General features: G+C 38.7%; 2 protein-coding genes across 4 annotated transcripts; both read left to right on the top strand.

The window, feature by feature from the left end:
• Positions 1-10: 10 nt before the first annotated feature.
• Positions 11-3,030, top strand: LOC109090383 (ankyrin repeat and SOCS box protein 12-like). Of its 2 annotated transcripts, none has more exons than XM_019104191.2 (4): positions 11-146; positions 836-1,034; positions 1,126-1,698; positions 2,077-3,030. In XM_019104191.2, the coding sequence occupies exons 1-4, from the start codon at positions 39-41 to the stop codon at positions 2,229-2,231; spliced, it is 1,035 nt and encodes a 344-aa protein (XP_018959736.2). In that variant the 5' UTR covers positions 11-38; the 3' UTR covers positions 2,232-3,030. The 2 variants fall into 2 exon arrangements, with proteins under 2 accessions (XP_018959736.2, XP_042609897.1); XM_042753963.1 differs by lacking the exon at positions 11-146 and adding an exon at positions 608-753.
• Positions 3,031-4,882: 1,852 nt separating this feature from the next.
• Positions 4,883-11,007, top strand: LOC109090382 (APC membrane recruitment protein 1-like). 2 transcript variants are annotated; one of them, XM_019104189.2, is made up of 2 exons: positions 4,883-5,035; positions 6,615-11,007. In XM_019104189.2, the coding sequence occupies exon 2, from the start codon at positions 6,720-6,722 to the stop codon at positions 9,579-9,581; it is 2,862 nt and encodes a 953-aa protein (XP_018959734.2). In that variant the 5' UTR covers positions 4,883-5,035; positions 6,615-6,719; the 3' UTR covers positions 9,582-11,007. The 2 variants fall into 2 exon arrangements, with proteins under 2 accessions (XP_018959734.2, XP_042609888.1); XM_042753954.1 differs by having other exon boundaries at positions 4,960-5,094.
• The last annotated feature ends 4,343 nt before the right edge of the window (positions 11,008-15,350 follow it).

Below are 15,350 nucleotides of genomic sequence, written 5' to 3'. Positions count from 1 at the left end.
TTATGGACATCAAAGCCCACTCGTTATACAAAACAGGTATGACTGAAGTCAGTGGCGGTGTGTGTGCGCGCACAGCGCCCCCTCTGGCCGCCCACCGAACAGTTTCCGCTGTTTACTGCTCGTCAGTGTTTGGCTTATTAGCTCTGGTGAGTGTCCTTGAGGCGAAAATACTTAAAATATCTACAATATGCTTATGTTGTATATGTGTAGTAGTTTATACCTTAAAAATGCGTGTTTGTTTGACAGCAGGTCAGAAAGAGCGAGTCAAACTCTGCGTTGTTTACAGATAACGTTACTGGAGTTAAATGCACCGAGCTCCACGAGCTGGGGAATACATTTCCGCCCGAATGGGATCATTCAGTATTTTCCTTAGCTGAGTTTATTCGCATATAAAAGCATTTAAAAAACCTAGTTCTGCTTGTATTTATGAGGTTAATCTCGTTTGCTAGCTGGCTAACTGACCGTGGATGCTTGCTAGTAACTAAGTCGTTAAAGCTAATGCAGATAAATGAAGTTCATGACAAAGCGTTCCAACATTTTAAAGCTTGCTTAAACGCTTTCAAAGATATTACTATAATATAATCAGTCTACTCATAAATAACAATGATATCCCATTGTAAGTGTTTGTTGTTATGCATAACTGAACTGCGTGCAACACTTAACGTAACGTAAGTGACGGCAATTCATCCTGAATACTCTGGCTCAAACCCTAGTGAGCTGCATACCTAGACAGCATTCTCGGGCGTTGTCTAGGTAGGCTGCTCACTATTCTGCTGTTATTTTCAACAGTCATGCAGAGGCACTCATCTGTGCATAAACTTTTTTTCCTCTGCAGTTCTCCTCTATGCTCCAGCTGCGGCCGGTGGAGGAGGATGAATCAGCTGCTGAGAGTCTGGAGCTGAATCGAGCTGTGGCTGACAATGACCATTCCCTGCTGGCCGAGCTACTTTCACAAGAACGTTACAGGAAGTGCATTAATCACCAGAGCGGTTGGGGGATCCCAGGTACCCCGTTACGTATGGCTGCGTCAAAAGGTACGTGTGTCACCCTTCCATCCGCTCTCAGATGTCACATCTGAGTTTGTTGTCCACCACGACCACAACGCAGCAATTATTTGCCCTGTAGGTCACCTGAGGTGCCTGCAGTTGCTCCTGGCCCATGGTGCAGAGGTAGACCGAATTGATGTTAAAGCCCAGACCCCTCTTTTCACTGCTGTGTGTGGGCGTTACCTGAGCTGTGTGCTCGCGCTTCTCCGTGCCGGAGCTAATCCGAATGGAAGTCATCTGAACAACAGCTCGCCCGTGCTCACTGCCGCCCGAGAGGGCGACCCGGAGATCCTCCGCCAGCTGCTTCAGCATGGGGCGGAGGTCAACGCCAGGTCAAAGGTGACGCTGTGGGCCTCAGGGGTTGCTGTGTGCAGTGGCCCGCTTTACCTGTCAGCCATATATGAACATCTGGATTGCTTCAAAATGTTGCTGTTATATGGGGCTGATCCGAACTATAACAGTCCGGAAGGGAAGGTGATCGGCAGGGCCACGCAGCAGAAGACAGTCCTGGAATTGTGTTTGAGACACGGCTGTGGAGTCGAATACATTCAACTGCTCATTGACTTTGGGGCAAATGTCTACCTGCCGACCCTCATTATAGAAAAGAGCACCAAACAGAATGAAGCTCTTGAGCTGTTGCTGAAGGAGCGAGGTGAGAGAAGTTTAAGCAGTACTGTAGCATTGTTTTTTTTTTTTTTTATTGCCATTGGTCTTGTATGGAATAATAAATAAAAGAGGTGATTTTTTTCTCCTCACAATTCTGAGAAAAAAGAAGTCAGAATCGCAAAGTATAAACCCAGAATTGCAAAATATAAACTCGCAATTTTGAGATTTTTTTTTCTTTGAATTTAGAGGGATTTTTTTCCTCATAATTGTGAGTATATATCTTACAAATCTGACTTTCTTGCAGTTTTCTTCCTCAAATCTTAAAATCCAGAATTATTATAAATAATAACAAAATAACACTAATTATCTTGCAATTGTTAAATAACCTTTTTTATTCTCTCTCTCTCTTTTTTTTTTTGTACAGGGTGTCCGAAGACTCTTGCATCTCAGTGTAGATTGGCCATTCGTAGACACCTGATACAGGTGAACAAGATTCAGTCTTTGGACTCCCTGGAGATTCCACCCAGGCTCATCGACTATCTCAAACACAACCCTATGAACAGTGCGTTGGTTTACTGACAAAACAGAGTACACTCCACTGTGCCTTTACTAAAGGACAGACTCATTCACTCACACACAGACTGGGCAGACATCAGAGGGAGCGAAACAGACAGAAGATCTGGACTAATGACGTGGACTCATTCATATGCAATCTCACAGACGGACCGATACACTGCTAACAACCCTGGTTTACATAAATGGAGCATGTTAAACGTCCTCATAAATTAATTTGCTTTAATGTCCTTCAAAATTGAAAGTGTATATTACCAGAAGTGTTGTTGTAAATTCTCTTAAACTATGCATTGTCGTATAGTCTGCTCTGCCTTCTCAAGATCATGTGGAGGTTTTCATTTCTCATACTAAATTCAACAATGATTTTTACAGAATCATTAGTGTTTTGTTTATCAGTAGCAGCTTGATGAAGCATGTAAAAATGTTGGTAACTGGCTTATTAATCTTAATATGATATATAAAATCCATTGTGATGTACTTGTATCAATGAATCCATTGTTTAGAGCAGTTGGACACTTCCAACAGATGTCATGTAACTTCCATTGTGCAGGTAGCATGTAATGAAGATCATTCTGTTCCTGTGAGGTTAAAGACTTCAAAATGAACATCAGTTCCAGATCAAGTCCTCAGAAGGATTTATAACATGGGTATTGATGTATCTTGCTTGAGCATTAAAAAGTATAACAGTCTTATGCTAAATGGGATATACAATACATATGCAGGTGTATTTTGAAAATGTGATTCTTCTTTGGATGATGTCTGGCTTGTTATTTTGTTCATAAAATTGAACTGCTGAACATCAGAATGTTTTTGTGTTGTTTCCTCTATATTTACATTTGAGGTAGTTCAGTTCATTTGTATTTATAAAGCACAATAAAACAACAATGTTGACCATTGTGCTGACAAAATATAATCTAAAAGAAATCAAAATACATAATATGGCAAGATGGACAAACAAATAATAATTTTGAATAAGCCACTTTTAGCTCATACACTCTCAACCTTCTCTAAAAGGCTTTTAGTTTTGCTTTAAAAAGTGATTGTGTTGCAAGAGATTGGAAGGCTGTTCCACGGTTTAGGGCTGGCTATGGCAAAAGCCTGGTCACCTTTTTTCTTCAGCCTAGATCTAGGGACCAATAGGAGTATCTGCCTCGATGACCTCAGACATCTACAGTAGCTGGGGTGTGTAAACTCAAAAGATCAGAAAGATACAAAGGTGCCAGTCCATTTAAAACCTTAAAAACAAAAAACTTTACTACTTTAAAATGGACTGGCAGCCAGTCCAAAAAGAGTAGGATGGGTAATATGTTCGTATATGCGAGTGCTAGTCAAAAGTCCAGCAGCTGCATTTTGTACTGTTTGTAGGCGATTCATATGTGATTGGCTAATACATACTGAACTGCAGTAGTCTAGTCGAGATGAGATAAGCGCATGTATGATTCTCTCAAACTCAGCACAAGTTCAAAAACTCTTCACCTTAGCAAGGAGTCTATAGCTGAAAGAAACTTGATTTAACTGCTGCATTTACTTGCTTATCAAAATTCAAAGCAGAATCAAACACAACACTTTTTTTTTTTTTTTTTTTTTTTTTTACAAAGGGCTTGATATATGCAGCCAGATCACCAGCACTTGCTGTGTGTTGCCAGATACAGCTAAAGGTCCGAATACAATAGCCTCAGTCTTACTCTAATTGAGGTTCAAAAAATTAAGAGACATCCAAGCTTTAATATCAGACAGACAAGCAGTTAAAGCACTTAAAACCTGGCTGTTATTTTGCTTAAAAGGCACATCAATTTGAGCGTAAATTGAGTGTTGAGTGGGTAATTTGAGGTGCCAGTTTCCATATAGAGATTTTTTTCTAGTTCTATTGCAGTGATATGGAAAACTCAAAGTACTAACATTTAGCTAAAAGTAGCTGAGATACACAAAAACATACCAAATACATTCTAAACCAGTGTTATTTTAGTATTATTTATATGCTGTTATAGTATTCATTATCAATTCATTTTGAATTAGCATTTATTTTTTATATTTTCAGTTTTCTTTTTTGAGTTTAGTTTAATTTTAAGTAGTTATGTTTTGTGCTTGTGTCTTTTTTTATTATTTGTTTTGTTTCATTTTGATTTCAGTTTTGGAATGTTTTTCATGTAATTTCTTTCAATGAACAAAAATATCTTTCATGGTTTTACTTTTAACAATAACAACACTGCTTTAAACTTTTTGGTGCCAAGGAGCCCCATGCCTTTCTAAAATAAAAAGCCAGCAAAATAAAATAATTTGCTTTTATATTGTCATTGTACTTTTCACAATAAATATAATTCAAATACAATTTTATTTAGGTGGCAAAGAGTAACTTAAGTCAATACATTAACTTTGACACACCCTAAAACACATTTAGTAAAATTATATTTTTTTCTCTCTAAAAATTTCTGTAGACCCCAAGGCCAGTTGCAGACCAATGGGGGTCCTACAAACTTGCAGAACAACTCAAAGTATTTATAATATTAATTACTATATTGTTAATTGTTGCTATTATTTTATTGTATAGGCTATTGTTATTATGTCTTTTATCACTTTCACAAATGACCTGATGATTTTTTTCTTTGACTGCTTTTTATAGCGTATGCCAAGACAGTACATTGAATACCATGGTACTACACTTCCCAAAATGCACGTAGCACGGAAACGCCGCCAGCCGCTCCAGAGCTCAGCTCAATGAACAAAGTGAATCATAGCCGCGAGCTCCTGCAGCGCTACGGGAGGGCAGAGCACATCACTGCACGCTGGGGCGGAAAAGATGGAAAAATAAGGCGAGTATCGCTAATGTTTCTATCTCTGTGTATTATTCGCTCACTGACCGTGAACGTAGGTGAGTGTTCACGCAGAAACAGCTGTTTGTGAATTTAAGTTACGTGTATATCAGTGAAGCGGGCGCGAGCTGGTTAGCGTCTGGGCTAGCGCGCGCCAGTTGCGCGTTCATTCGCAGTGCTGGTGTCCAGCTGGGGACACTGTGTGCAGTCTTTTAATAGAAGTTATTTTAAAATACTAACTACAGTTTCATTGCAGTAGTTGGTGTAATTGGTCAATGGGGTGTAGTTCTTTGGACTGCACGCTATCTTTATGTGTGTTCACCTTTGATTATGATGTACATACAGTGTGAGTTCAGGCCCGATGGCTTCAGTCAGCTTTTGTTTTGATTGTAGGTTTAATATCCAGCGGAACTTCACTCACGTTAGGTGTTGCATTGCAGTACATTCAGGTTGCAACACTTTACTGCCATCGGGTTTGTTTTCGTATTGTTGTAGGTTAGCCTGTCTGTGGTTTTGAATTTTAATTTTTTTTTTAAAATTTTAATCAAATTATTTCCACCTAAATGAGCAAACGTAATTTACTCATTCCATAGCCCAGTGGCAAACTGCATGATAGTACACTTTGTTCTGTAACCACTGGGGAAACAACAGTGGAAATAATGCACAAGATATGATAAAGTAACACATAGGTATGATATAAATAATTATGGGGAAAACAAATAATTTATTATTGGTTTGATTCATTTAATGGAAAAAAATATATGGTGAATTTATATTGAATTAATTTATATGGTGGTTACCTAGTCTAAATAGGACTTTGTTTTATCACTTGTAAAAAATTGCAACCATGTTTACTTGTGAATGTGGTCTAAATGAGCCCAAGGAATCTTAATATATTCATAATAGACCCTTTAAATATTTACCAAATATGGTAGTATATTTGCATTTTGTCAGGTTTTACTTACTTTTTGATGGAGCTGACTTAAATGAGTTGGGACATAAATTTCAGTTTATATCTGAATAAACTCATTGAGTGCATTAAGGCATGGTAACTGTTTTCATTATTATTGTTTTATGGTGGGAAAACCATGCATAAAACTGTGCACATTGTCTTCATTTTCTGAGCTTGTTTCCTTGCCTGTATATAGAGTGGATTGTCAATGACATGTATGAATGAATTTGGTGTTAAGTACATTAAACTATATCTCAAAGAGGTATGCTACTTCACAGCTCAGAAGTCAGGGTGTTAGTTTAGCACCTAGGACAAACTCAGAGTGAGAGCTACAGGAATGTATCTTGTGTTATGTTATGTTGTTAACAAAATCTAAATGTTCAAATGTTGTATCATAACGTCCCAAAAATTTATTAATTCCTTAAACCTTGTTTGCAAGGTCATATCTGGTATAATCAAGGAGCTGTGCAAATGGGCATCTCAAACATAGATGTACAGATACAACTCTCAGTGTCTGAATAAAATCTTTTTGTAAATGTTTCTCAGTAAATATGTGCCTTAGTTGTTGTTTTTTTTCTATTTTTGACTGTTCCTAATGATCTGTCTCGATTTCTGTTACTTTCACAGGTATAACATGTCTGATAAACACAGACCCCATACCTTCCAGCCTGGATCTCAGGGTGGAGTATTTACTACAGACATGCTCCATTAGCGACAGACATCTGTGTCACTATGGAGACCGCCACAGGAAGTGAGGTTGTTGGTGCAATAGGGGGTCCACTGTCAGACTCTGTTTCCCATGACACCCCTCAACCTCAGTCACCCCCTTCTGTGAAAATAAGGAAGACGGCTTTCAAGTTTTTTGGAGGTCGGAAGAGCATCTGTGTTCTGCCCAGCTTTTTCGGTGGCCGAGGCAGAAGTCAAAGTAAGGGTTCATCAAAAACAGGTGTTACAAAGAGCCAAACATATGATGGGGTGAGCCGAGCATGCTGGGAAAATTTGGGCAGAGGAAGCAGTGAAGTGGCCTCAGGGGACTTTGAGTTTTGCACCTCCAGTGACCCTCAGAAATCACAGGAGGATCATGGGAAGTCTCAGTCTCTACCCAGACAGCGCAGAGGTCTTCGGGGTCTTTTCAGCAGCATTCGGAGACACAGGAAAAACAGAAATGTTGAACAAGAAAAGCGGGAGGCACTTGAAATGTCTTCAAGCTTCCACGTCGAAACAGTGCCTGGTGCCCTGTCGAGCGTCAGTGACCGTAGCGATAACCAAGGCGACAGTCAGGGTGAAGAGTTGGTACCAGTTGTGCCTAATCAAACCGCAGGCAGTGAGCATGAACTGCCATTGGCTGCCACTGAATGTAAGAAAGTTGTAACGCTAGTGCCTGAGAAAAGGAGGAGCAGAGTGGAGGTGGATAAGAGGAAGAGCGCAAAAGAAGAGGAGAATAAGGAGGAGGAGATACAAAATGAGAGTCGGGAAGGACTGACGACATATCATCAGCCCTTGTGTGCCAAATCAGAACTGGACCGCTTGGCCGAGCAGAATGTGGAGATTCCTGATGGGGAGCCTCCTGCTGTGTCCTGCTCCTCTGAAAACTTAGTCTTTGGTGATGTTTCCTCATTGAAAAGCTTTGATTCCCTGACAGGTTGCGGAGACATCATTGCAGACCAGGATGATGTCAGTGTCGCTGAGAGCTCAGTGTCTGCCGAGAGAGGCAGCCGAAATGCAGGAAAACGGAGCTCGTGTTTTGTCACATATCAAGGTGGAGGGGAAGAGATGGCAACTCCCGATGAGATAGATGCAGATTACTTGCAGAGCTTATGGGAGTCTGAAACTAGTAATGAAGTCTGCTATATACCTTCAGACAGGGGCTCAGATAGCCCTTCGCTCACTCCCGATCAGCAAATCAGCTCCATCCATGTTACTTCCGACAGCACCCTGCTGGGAATCACAGAAACAGCCCTCACTCCTGTTGATCTCTTAAGCCCACAGAGTGATCGACAGGAGTCGGTACCCAACAGCGATGAGGGATACTATGACTCCACCACGCCAGGTATGGAGGAGGAGAGCAGAGAACATCCACACCAGGAAAGGCTTCCACGGGATAGCTACAGTGGTGATGCCCTTTATGAACTTTTTGAGCCTGACGATCGCCTGCTCAGCCCTGCTCTTCCTCCCAAGGATGCCCATTCATTTGTTGGTGCAGCCCTGCAGGGTGATAAGAGTCCAACAAACCCTCTGTACGCCCTGGCCTCCTCTGCCCTAGAGACAGGAGCCATGGAGACGGAGGAAGAGCGTCTGAATAAGATCCAGCATGCCATTCTGTGCTGTGAGCTCCAGAATCTCAGAAGCCCATCCAAAGATCAGCTTCTGTTCCATGCCGACTGCTTCTACGATGACTTGACCCTTTCCACAGGCAACGGTAAGATGATTTTGGAAGATATTATCAATCAGCGCTATCCCCAATCACCATCAAGATCCCAAGCTGTAAAAGAGCCGGTCCCTCTCAGCATGGGCCAAATCCAAGAGACTCGTGCCGATACAGGTTTTAGTCCACATGACACTGAGACGACCAGACAGCAGCCTCAATCTGAGGATCAGAGCCCATTAATACCCACCAGAGGCTGCAGCCAATCCCAAGAAGAGCTGATGGTCTGTTTCTCCCAGGCGCTTGTAGATTTCACAAAGAACACCCGGCTTTACCGCAACTCAACTGAGAGTCTAGATGGCTCAGAGTCGAGTTCTCCTTTTGGACCAAGTCTGAGCGCCCTGCCCGCCATTGTCACATTTGATGTGGTTGACATGGACAATGAGGGTGAATGTGAGCAGCAGACTGAGCTTGTTGAGGAGGGAGAGCAAGAGTTGGCATCTCCTTACGAACCCTTCGAAGATGATGGATGTTACCTTCAGCAAGACGCTTTTGCTGAGTGTGACCAGCGTACTTTCGATGCCTACGAACAAAGTCTATTGCTAAGTAATGCTTGGGGCATTGCAAGCCTTCCTCGCCACCTCAGTTTGGGTCGACCTTGTCCACCTGTCCCTGCCCCATTAGCTCTAAATCGTCGGAGTCGCTCTCTTGACACGGACAGTCTGGAGTTTCAGACAAGTGATCTTTACACGGCTATTACCAACTATGACTTAAAGGGGTCTGCGTTTTCACAGCGTAGGACTGCTGATTGTAGAGATATGGTATTACCGCAACAACCCTGCAGGGTTATGGTTGATAGTTGGAGGTGGGGCTATGGGCGGGGTTTTGACTCCTCCAAATCTTCTCAGCAAGAACCGAATTTGCCACATGTGGGCCAATCAACTGTAAGACCTTCACATCTCCCTCTAAAGAAAAACGGCAGTAATCGTAACCTCCCTGGTGCCACTAGAGCCGATGGTGATGGGGAGATTTTGTTCGGGGGAGGCGATGTGCTTTATCCCTGCAGTTACCCCCCTACGGGCATGCAGTGGAAGAATCGACCAGTCGGGATCACTCAGGGTGTGCCCCATGTTCGCTCTGAGCAATTAGAAGACCATCGAGAAATTCCCATAAAGAACCGGAAGGGGCAACTCGAGGGTTGCTTCACCCCTGCACCACCCAAATTATAAACAATCTCTCCCACTCAAAATAAAACAATAATACAAATAGACAAGTCTCGTCACCAAAGACGATGCTGGATGTTTACTGACACTCTTGAATTGTATCACACTCACACACACTGTAGTTGCTGTTACTGCCGGATAAGCTATTGTATTCTTTTGTGATGTACTGTGTAGTTTTTGAGCTATGTTTTAGTTTCTGTGAGTTTAAGAGGATGTGTATTTGTACCTGGATTTGTTACAGCATTATTCAACAGGTGCTGTCTATATATAGATGCCATAATGCTTTGCATTTATGTAGCCTGGTAATGCCATTGAAATTGATTAATTTTGTTTGGATGTTTTGAATATGTTTTAATTATATTTGCAAAAAGACAGCAATGCCATAAATGACTTATTTTAGCATAAGAATGGAAACCTTCATTAGCACATTGAAACCAATATCATCTTGTTCAAGTATCAAACTTTGTTTGAACAAATACTTTTTTTAATACAACACTGTTTTGAATTTGAAAATATGCTGTATGTTTCAGGGTTTTAATGTTGACACCTTGGAACGTTTTAAACATCTTGTTTAGCTTGTCACACATTTGTTTTATATGGCCATTTTTGTTTTTGGCATAGCACACACTACATTCATAGGAAAAATGCCTGTTAACTCAGTGGCATTTTGGCCAACATTCCTGTTACACTTCTGTACATTATTCACTGAAGACTTAAGGATGTGAGTGTAGAATCTGGTTTATTTCCTTTTTTGCTGCTAATAAGTATGGGATTGTTTAGGATCACATAATTTACTGTATTAACTGTATGGATATCAGAATATCTGCGTATTCTCTGCATACATTCAGCTCAGATCTGGCCTAAAGTCTTCAGTAAATATGATCAATATAGTTGATAATCAAAGGGTACTATCTTGAGTCATTTGAGACTGAATGTCAGTAAAGCCTTTAATGAAGTTATGTGAATGTTCTGTGCTGTTGTACTACAGTCTCAATCTACCGCCATCAGAATGCCAAAGTCAGCTTAATGCACTTACCATTTTTAACCAGTGCTTATATTCATCTCTTAAGAATGAATCAATCTTTCTGTTTCCCTGCAGATGAATCTATGCTGTTCTATAATTAATGCTTTGTTCTTTTTTCTTGCACTTGGTACATTTATGTGATTGAAAATGATTGTGCATAGCATACACCATTTTTTTTAGCAAAATCAGTTAACCAAAAGTATTTTTTTTGTTTTGAATTTTATACACAAGGATGTACATACACAGACAAAGAATGTTAGAACATCTCAGTAAAACTTGACATTCATTAGCCTCAATGTTGTAATTTTTTTGAAAGGTTTAAACGCATATCAACCACATCGCACACCTGACACAATCTTTTTCCACACAAATCAACATTGCCTGCAAATAAACCCTTTGAGACATCAATAATGCAAGTTTGTGAATGTTTTTTAGTACAATCAGAAGTGCTGTAGTGCTATAGCAGTTGATTTGTGATTAGTGCTGCAGCATTAGGTCATTATTTGGCCTTGTTGTGTGCAGTGTCAGTAAAGCCACAAAACTATACTCAATGTGAATATTAATAATATTAGCAGAAAACATACAATCTTCTGACTGGTAGTGAGAAAACTGAACTCTGTCAACCTATACCTATTGAACCTGTCAAGACTATAATGTCTGTTTTAATGACAGTAACGAGGGATGGAAAGCTATGACTTATCCCAAACAGTGAGATCTCATAGGCCTCTCTAATGCACTGTGCACTGTAATTCTGCTTATGTAAAGAAACACTGGGCAAATGCATGGCAGATGTGACACTTGCAGGTGAAGCAGCATTAGTGGCTTATTATTTTTGAGCTGTTAGGCATTGCCTGATTAGCAGGGCTGATGCTGTATTTGATTGACAGCTGGTCTCTGCTCTAAAGTCAAGGAGGCTCCAGTTGTCATGGAAACTAGTTGAAGCTGTCATGCTCGTCTCTATGTTATGAGCTGGGGAGAACAAAATAAATGTAGGCATTTCGTGACTGACAGCAATTGATGTGTCATATTGTCTTTCCCAGCCTCCCCTCTCGCCTTTCTTTTTTTCTATACATGTAGTGCAGTATGTGCATTTTAAATGTAAGAGAATGAACCGGCGATCACTTGAGCATCACACCAGGTTGTGGCTCCCTCTACTGGTTAGATTGTGTCTAACCAATATGTTTTAAATCTAAAGAATCATTTTATTCTGAGAGTTTTAATATTTTTTTTTACACTATCAAACATAAAAAGAACTTAATCATTCGGAACCATCTTGCTGTTAATTTAATCTTAATTTATTCATCTGTGGGCATTACTGTGTTTACATGTGATGACAGTGTAGTATAAATTTAGTGTAATTTATACACTGTGTACAAAACCTTTCAATCAAGTTTAGTATTTTGCATTTTACCATGTCAATTAATTAATTCTGTACAAAACTGGCCAGATTTACTGTGAGAGGAATGACTGTCATGTTGACATTATCATCTGTTTGTCTGAATTGAAACATGTCTGGTTTACTGAAGTCTGTTACAAGTGCACATTGTAAGGTCATTTAAAGAAAGGTGCATTTCACAAGATTCACAGGAGTTTTGGCCAACAACCAGAACTGTACAGTGGCCAGATTTCAATATGACCTATTTCTATGTGGTTTGTGTGAGCATGTTGATGATTCCTCCATTGGCACGGAGCTGTGTGACGAGTCACTTTCTCAGGAGAGAGTTTATTACATAAGCCTTCAGTCTCTTTCTCTCAGTCCCTGCACAACCCTGGCATTCATCCCAGATGTCATACACACACATGAGTATTGGAGAGTTTGTATAGACAAGCTTGTACTGTTGTTATTTTTGCAATTGTCTCTTTTTTTCTTCATCTTGAAAGAGAGGGAAAAGCTATTAACAAGAAACACTTTTTATTATTATTATTATTATTTTGGACATGGTGCCAGTATCATGTTCTTGGTCAATAGCATACCATTATGATATTACCATGGAATCTTTGAAGCACCTTGGAGCCATGTGAATAAGCAATGTATGAATATGGAGATCATTTAGTACTTTTATATACATAAAAGTATAACTGATGTACTATTTGTGTACTGCTTTGCACTATTCTAGAAGTATTTTTTTTTTTATAGTAATTTTGTAGGTTTTCTTTTTTTTTATTTCAGGTTTAAGCTAAAATTTTACTATTTTTAGATAACTTGGAGAACCATGCAAATAACCAGTTTATGAATATTGAGATCATTTAGTACCATTACATACATCAAAGTGCCATTGTACTACAGAATCCCTTTTGTGTACTGCTTTGCACTAGATTTTAGAAGTAATTGTAGATTTTTAACAGATTTTCAGTTTAGACAATTTTTTTGAAAAAATTATATATATATATATATATATTAGAAAACCTTGGAGAACCATGAATATGGAGATCATTTAGTACCATTATTCATGGTGCAATTGTACAGTAGAAGTCCCTTTTTTGTACTTTTATAGAAATAAAGATTTTTAATAGTAATTTAATAGTAATAGCTAAAATTTTAATAGCATTTTAAAAAAAAAAACCTTTAAGAACCCTCTATGAATATGGAGATCATTTAGTCAAAGTACCATTGAACTGCTAAACATACGTTTCGTGTATTGCTTTTTTCGCTAGATTTTAAAAGCAATTTTAGGTTCTTAATAGCAATTTAATATTATATTTTAGATTTTAGGTTTAAGCTAAGTTAGTATTTTTAAAATAGTATAAATACAATAGATTTTTTTTATCAATATAAAAGAAGTAAAAACCACTAATTATTCATACCTGTGTAAATGTCATTAGCCTGGAGCTCAAGACTTCAAAAACTTTTATCTACAGATATAGAGCAGGACTTCACTTATATATTTCACATAATAAAGCAAGTATAGCACCATGTTTTATTTATGAAACTTTGAGCTCACTTCTCAGCTGATTTATTCATGACTCACACACATATGCCACAAAATACACTTTTCTAAATATTGCCTTGGGAAAGAGGTAAAGCTTATGAGGACTGTGTGTGTGTGTGTGTGTGTGTGTGTGTGTGTGTGTACATAAGATGCCTAAAGGTTAAAACTGCATGAGCTGGAGAGGACATATTGTCTCCAAAAGATTTTATACACGTACACAGCCACTCCCTCTCTGTTATACACACACATATGCCCCCAAACACTGGGTCCATTTGTGACATCCCAACTCACACACTGTCCTGCCTTGGTTTTAAGCTATGAATACACTCTTACGTATGCGAGAGCTAGATCACATAAAAAGCCAGGACACACAGAGGGAAGTTGGGGTAGGGTTCTTGTGATGCTGATTACATCATCTCTCCTGCTTCATTGCATAATGTAACAAAAATTTATATGTGAAAGTCATCTAGAAAGATTCTAACAACAGAACAGCACCTCTGGATTGGTGTTCTCTGTGTCTTTTTTGTCGTTTTCTGTCTCATTACAGAAATATGAGATTAGAGCTTTCTTGCAGGGTTCATTTGCCGCCTAATCATTTTAAAAACGGTGATGGAGACGGTGATTGTAGGCTATAGATGTTTTGGCTTCACTTTCAAATTCTACAACAAGGAATTTACATGGAAAGTTGACACAGCGTTCCTGCAGTGTGATATAATAAACGACATGTACTAAACAACATTTTTTTGTACATTTGGCAGGCACGTTTATGCATAATGACTTGCACTGTATTTAAGGCATACTTTTTTTTTTTTTTTTTTTTATCAGTGTTTGAATTCCTTGGGAATCAAACTCATGCATGACCTTAATGTTAGTTAGTTAGTTAGTTAGTTAGTTAGTATTTATGCAGCTTTTATGACCTCATATAGAGAGACTATGGAATATTTATAAATTGCATTTTAGTAAGCTAAATGATAAAAAAATACAAATAAAACAAAAAAACATTAAATATCGCAAACCTAAAGCTTTACAATTTAAACATAATTTAGTACAATTATAATATATGTTAAATAATGTAAGACTGCAATTAATAACTTAATACAATATACCGCTCTAACGTTTGGGGTAAGTAAGATGTTTTTTTTTTAAGCAATTAACACTAATATTCAGGAAGAATGCTTTAAATTGATCAAAAGTGACAGTAAAAGCCTTGACTTTGGTACAAAAATGCTGTTCTTTTGAACACTCTGTTCATCAAAGAATCCCGAATTTTTTTTAATGTTTTCCACAAATATTAAACATCACAAAAGTATTTGACATTAATAATAAGAAATGTTTCTTGAGGACCAAATCAGCATATTAAAATGATTTCTGAAGGATCATGTGACACTGAAGACTGGAGTAATGACTGCTGAAAATTAAAAAAAAAAAAAAAAAAAAACTGAAAATGTATAAAATAGATATTTTAAACTGTAATAATATTTCATAATGTTTATGTTTTGCTGTATTTCTGATCAAATAAATGAAGCTCTGTGGGCATTAGAGACATTAAAAAACATAAAGAAGAAAATCCTTACGGACCCCAAAATTTTGAACAGCAGGCTCAGGCTCTCACTCCTGTGTATCTTCACGGCCACCAAGATCACCCTTTAGAAATGCAGCGATTCAAGTGATTCAAACATCACTAACTCCTCGTTTCTTGTGTGTCTGTTGTCTGTGTGATTTCAGTCACACGCTGCATATAATGCCTGATGGCAGAGGGTAATCTGCTACAGCACATCTCCTCTCACCCACGAGATCAATGTTTTCAGTATATTACATTAA

This window comes from Cyprinus carpio, chromosome A5 (genome assembly GCF_018340385.1).
Source record: "Cyprinus carpio isolate SPL01 chromosome A5, ASM1834038v1, whole genome shotgun sequence".
In the NCBI taxonomy this organism is placed as follows: domain Eukaryota; kingdom Metazoa; phylum Chordata; class Actinopteri; order Cypriniformes; family Cyprinidae; genus Cyprinus; species Cyprinus carpio.
The sequence above is the reverse complement of the archived record's forward strand: the minus strand, read 5'-3'. Positions and strand labels throughout refer to the sequence as shown.